This window comes from Lolium rigidum, unplaced genomic scaffold (assembly GCF_022539505.1).
Source record: "Lolium rigidum isolate FL_2022 unplaced genomic scaffold, APGP_CSIRO_Lrig_0.1 contig_68402_1, whole genome shotgun sequence".
Lineage (NCBI taxonomy): Eukaryota > Viridiplantae > Streptophyta > Magnoliopsida > Poales > Poaceae > Lolium > Lolium rigidum.
In genome coordinates this window covers 9,772-14,490 of record NW_025901363.1, presented here as the reverse complement: position 1 = coordinate 14,490, position 4,719 = coordinate 9,772, and the positions used below count along the sequence as shown (strand labels likewise).

General features: G+C 41.5%; 1 protein-coding gene across 1 annotated transcript; it reads left to right on the top strand.

The window, feature by feature from the left end:
• The first annotated feature begins 404 nt into the window (after positions 1–404).
• LOC124682124 lies at positions 405–3,812 on the top strand. The gene is made up of 4 exons (XM_047216877.1): positions 405–483; positions 1,903–1,910; positions 2,231–2,452; positions 3,351–3,812. Exons 1-4 carry the CDS (start codon positions 405–407, stop codon positions 3,723–3,725), a joined length of 684 nt encoding a protein of 227 aa, XP_047072833.1. The 3' UTR covers positions 3,726–3,812.
• The last annotated feature ends 907 nt before the right edge of the window (positions 3,813–4,719 follow it).

Sequence of the window (4,719 nt, the reverse complement as noted above, 5' to 3'; positions counted from 1 at the left end):
TAGGGTCACCGCGCACTCCCTAGCCACGCCCAAAAAAATTAAGCTCCACGTCAGCACATTCATGAACCCCACCGGTCAACTACTTTCAACAATCCGGCTCGACTCTTCCGGTTATCATGGTCAACCCCGTCTTTCTTCAGGCTGCTTCATCCCATCCCTCCATCTGCTCGCTGTCAAAGCCGAAGCCACATCGGAGGGAGAGGCGCCCGTCGCTGAGAGCTCGCGACCGAGGAAACCGTAGCTGATGGGTCCAATGGCATTGGAGTAGGGAGCGGCGCGGTGACCGGATCCGCCGAGCGATCAGGAAGGGCACCGGGGACCAGCTGGACTCAGCTGGGGAAGGAGAAAGAGGAGGGGGACGGCTCGGGGGAGGCGCCTGGGGAAGCGGGGCGAGTGCGGCGCCGATGGCGGTGCTGCTCGGCGCTGTTCTGGCTGCCCCTGTTCGCGCGGCGGCGGAAGCGGGGGAGGACAGGTGGCGCGGAGGTGAGTGCCGGGGAATGCAGGTCGCTTGCTGAATCGTACTCTCGTCTGGCTACTGCTATTCTAACTGAATCGTACTCGCGTCGTGTAACAGAATAAGGGCCCGTTCGCCTGTTTGGCGCGGAATGCAGGTTGATTGCTGCAACGCCGCATGCTTATTTGGGGATTTTGGTGGTTTTACTGTAGTAAGGGGGATATTATTTAAGGCCATTTACATGATCGCTGATGCTGCTTAAACATTCAAACTCAGGAACTCGATGTGATTAGTTCCGTTGACAAGTATTGGAAATAATTGGTTGTTTTGTTGTGGACATGATGATTTGAGACTAGATGTTTACTACGAATTAGCAGTTGATTTGTTTCCCCTGCAATTGTGTTGCTTACTTAGGCGCTTATGTCTGACTTGAACTTGGTGGTGAACTGGTGATTGATATTTGAAGTGGCCTAGTTTGCCAATTATTTCTGAGCTGATGGAGGTAGACTGGCAGAGAGTTATTTATATTACAAAATTTTACATTTTGCCAGAAACATGTATACGAATTGATAGCTTCAGTTATCTGTTGGGAGATTTAGTAACCTGCACTGCCAAAGTCTCACATGTGGAGATTAGATCATGATATAAGCAGTGAATGATCTCCCAAAAATATGTCCCTAGAATCTGTACAAATCTGAAATCAGTAAATCACAATCCCCACCCATCCAAAGCAATTGATAATTGGTATACATTGACAATTGCTGTACATATTTGTCAGAAATTCTTTCACTATGTTAGTTATTATTGACTTTAACATTAGTGAATATACTGAATAGGGCCACAACCCGTAAATTTTTAATGGAAAACTGGTCTTTTGTGCTAAATGATAGGGTGAATTATACTAATTTGTTTCCTGAAAAGTGAAAAGACCCTATGATTCCTTTTTTAAAATCCAAGTGTGCCCTTAAAGTGCAATTAATATAGCTGTGGGTTGGGTGGTCAAACTCAGGGCGCTAAAGAACCAATGGAGCTGCAAAAGTACCATGCACCGGAATACTGGGGCTTATCCTTTCCTTGATGAACATTAACTTGAAAAGCGCATACTCCATATTGTTTTAGCTCTTGCACTTTTCTCTTTTGATGCTCACTTCGTGGAATTAGGCTACAAAAAGCCTGTTGTTTATCACAACTTATGGCTAATGACCAGATATTCAGTTGACACTAACTCTCGGTTATGACTATCATAGTGACAATCTTCTTTCCCAAAATGAATGCGGTTTCTGAATTGTACATGATAATAGAAAAATCTGAGGGTCTTCTCTTTACCTAGTTGGCACATCGTTCCTGAAGGAATATATGTTATTCTTCCTTCAACAATATTCCGGCATCACATTCTGCTTTCATGAAATGGGAAACTTTCCAATTTCTTATGTTTCTGTTTTTTGCAGCTGATGTGGTTTCAAGCTTTGCGAAGGACGCTTTCTGAGCTTAATGGAAACAAGGGAAACTTAAGTATGATACTTTGAAGAGATAGGCATCGGCAATTCCACGGTCTGTTCTGATTTCACTTATTTATTAATAGCAATTGTTCATGAGTTAATTTGCATTTTATTTCCTTTTTTACTCCAAGTCTCCGTAATTTCCTTTGATGCAACTGCTGAGTCAAACTGGACTACTGTGACTTTTGGAATTTGGCCCTATCCAAGTACATCCACCATATCAACGACAGTGTTAAGCATCCCGCGGTCATCTTTAGTCTCCTTGGTTATACAGTAGTCCACTCTCCATGTGACACCATCCCTATTTGGGACTTCTTCTTTTGAAATTTTGATGTTTCCTGGTGGAATAACAATTATACCTCCACAAAATGTTTTTGTCCTTCGGAAGCCTGATGGCTTATTTAATTTCTCGTTGAACTTTCCTATTGACGTTGTACAGGACAAAGTGGGCGAATTGAAGGCCCAGATGAAATCCGGATTATTTCTTAACAAACTTGAGGTGTGTGCTCCTTTGCCTCTAAACTATCTGTAAAGCATTATTTATGTAGCATCTTCAGTATTGTTGATATAAATTTTCATCAAAACTAAGCCTAACAATGCGTGGGGGTATTTACTTCTCCATGCGTCATGAAAATGGGATAAAGAATCCAATTGGAATCGAGGGCTCGAGTCTAGTGGAGTAGTGAGGGTAGCAAAGCAGCTGTTACCCTTGTATGGTTAATAGGAAGGAATGCTCTTTTCAGCCAAAGACTACTAATTTCTCATTTATTAAATTGATTCTTTCCCCTGACCCCGCTACGAAGAAAGATGCTTATTTCTTAAAATATCCCATATATGTAGGGGGAAACCGAGGAAGAGGACAGATCTATCCTGATTTTGGTGACTTGATCAATGCAAGTCGGTATTATTTGGAGAGGTCATGTTGGACTATATACTTTCTATAGTTGTGACATTTATGGCGCATAACAAGAAATCAATATTTAAGCCATTGTCCTGACTAATGAGCACTGCAACTCAAATGTTCCATAAACTAATGTAGATCATTAATGTGGATCCCCTAGCTATTATTTGCCGCTCCAGATGTCTAGCTCACCGAGACACTGACCATGCAGGATGTAACAAGTTACCTTATCATCAATTTTTTATCACCGATAACATTTGTGCTACTGTTTAATAAATTATTCAAGTAGTTTCAATGTTGGATAAAAAACATGCTTCTTCTCTGTTGATTTCCATGCTAGTAAATACGAAATTTTAACTCTGCTCTGCCTCCTATTGCTCATGTTAAGACTAGAAAGTGCAATCGTATGCAACCCTTTATGTGCCAAGCTTACAAATATGTTTTAGAATGGATGAAAATAAACATCCTTTGTGTAACCCTTTCTTTCTGAATGCAGATCCTACATGTTACGTTGATAAATCTCGATGGTTCAACAGCTGCCCGTCCTAAAGTTGTTCAAACATCTATTCTCCTTGCTATTGGGGCAGATAACAAACCACCATCATCACGAAGATTGAAACAGTTGGCTCAAACATTAAGAAATTCTTCTTCAAGAAACTTGGGTTTGAACCACACTCTGTTTGGGAGAGTGAAACAGATTAGCCTGTCCTCTTATCTGCAGCATTCACTAAACAATGCTGGCAGTGCTCATCCCCCAAGACCAGCTCCAGAACCTTACAATCAACCCCATTCAACTTATCCGGATGATAATGACAACCACCATCACCATGGTTACCACCATCAGCACCACCATCACCACCATGATTCTTAGTTATCCGGGTTAGCAGCATTTGACCCCTGCCCCTGCTCCTGCTCCTATGCATAGCACACCAATTTTTGTGAGTTGTGATTCCAGTTGTGCACACAAGAAAGACAATGGCAATGGAAAGCAACGTTCAGGTCCTCGCATGGATCCTCCACTATGGCCTATGGCACCTGCAGCATCTCCAAATAGTTACGAAGCTTCAGGTCCATATGTAGACCCACCAGCATTTCATTCGATGATTCCATCATCTCCACTTCCCGCTGTAGTTCTTCATGCAATGCCACCAAGTGAGAGTGTAGCCTCCCAACAAGTATCATCAATATCACCTGCACCATCTACCTGTGAGTAATTTTTCGTACTGATTATTGTTGATATGTCTATAACTCTCTAGTGTTTATACATTTCACAAGGCAAATTGTTTGAATGACTGCACTTTTCCTAATAGGTGGCTACAAGATATAGCAGAGTGCTAGAGCCATTGATCTGAACATGAATATTATGTTGCATTGGTAACTTTCTTGTGTAGCTAAGAAAACATTTGGTATGTTATGCACTAAACTGACTTCTTATGTCGTGTTTTTTGCAACCAGCTGTGTTGTGCCTGCACATGTCGCATCTCTTCTGAGTTTTCCAAAACAAAAATGAAAAAGAATCATAGACATAATTTGTATTGTATCTTGTTCACCAACAAAAAATCATCGAAAAGTATGATGATTTGTAACTTCTGCAAAAAAGAAATAGATAAGTGAACAGCATCCTTTGCCATTTACACAATGTTTTTTTTTGCAGGCACAAATTGTTCGTACTTTTAATGAGATATTGTAGGCGCACTAGATGTAGCATAATATATATACCCATAAATTCATACCTTTTGAAAACTTAGAAAAGCTGCATGCAAAATGGGGTGCGGGTGCAGCTAGCTGCAGATTTCCTGGAACAAATGATAGAAATTTGAAGATATGCAAACAACAGAAGCTTGGACCACCAGTTTGCAAATGAA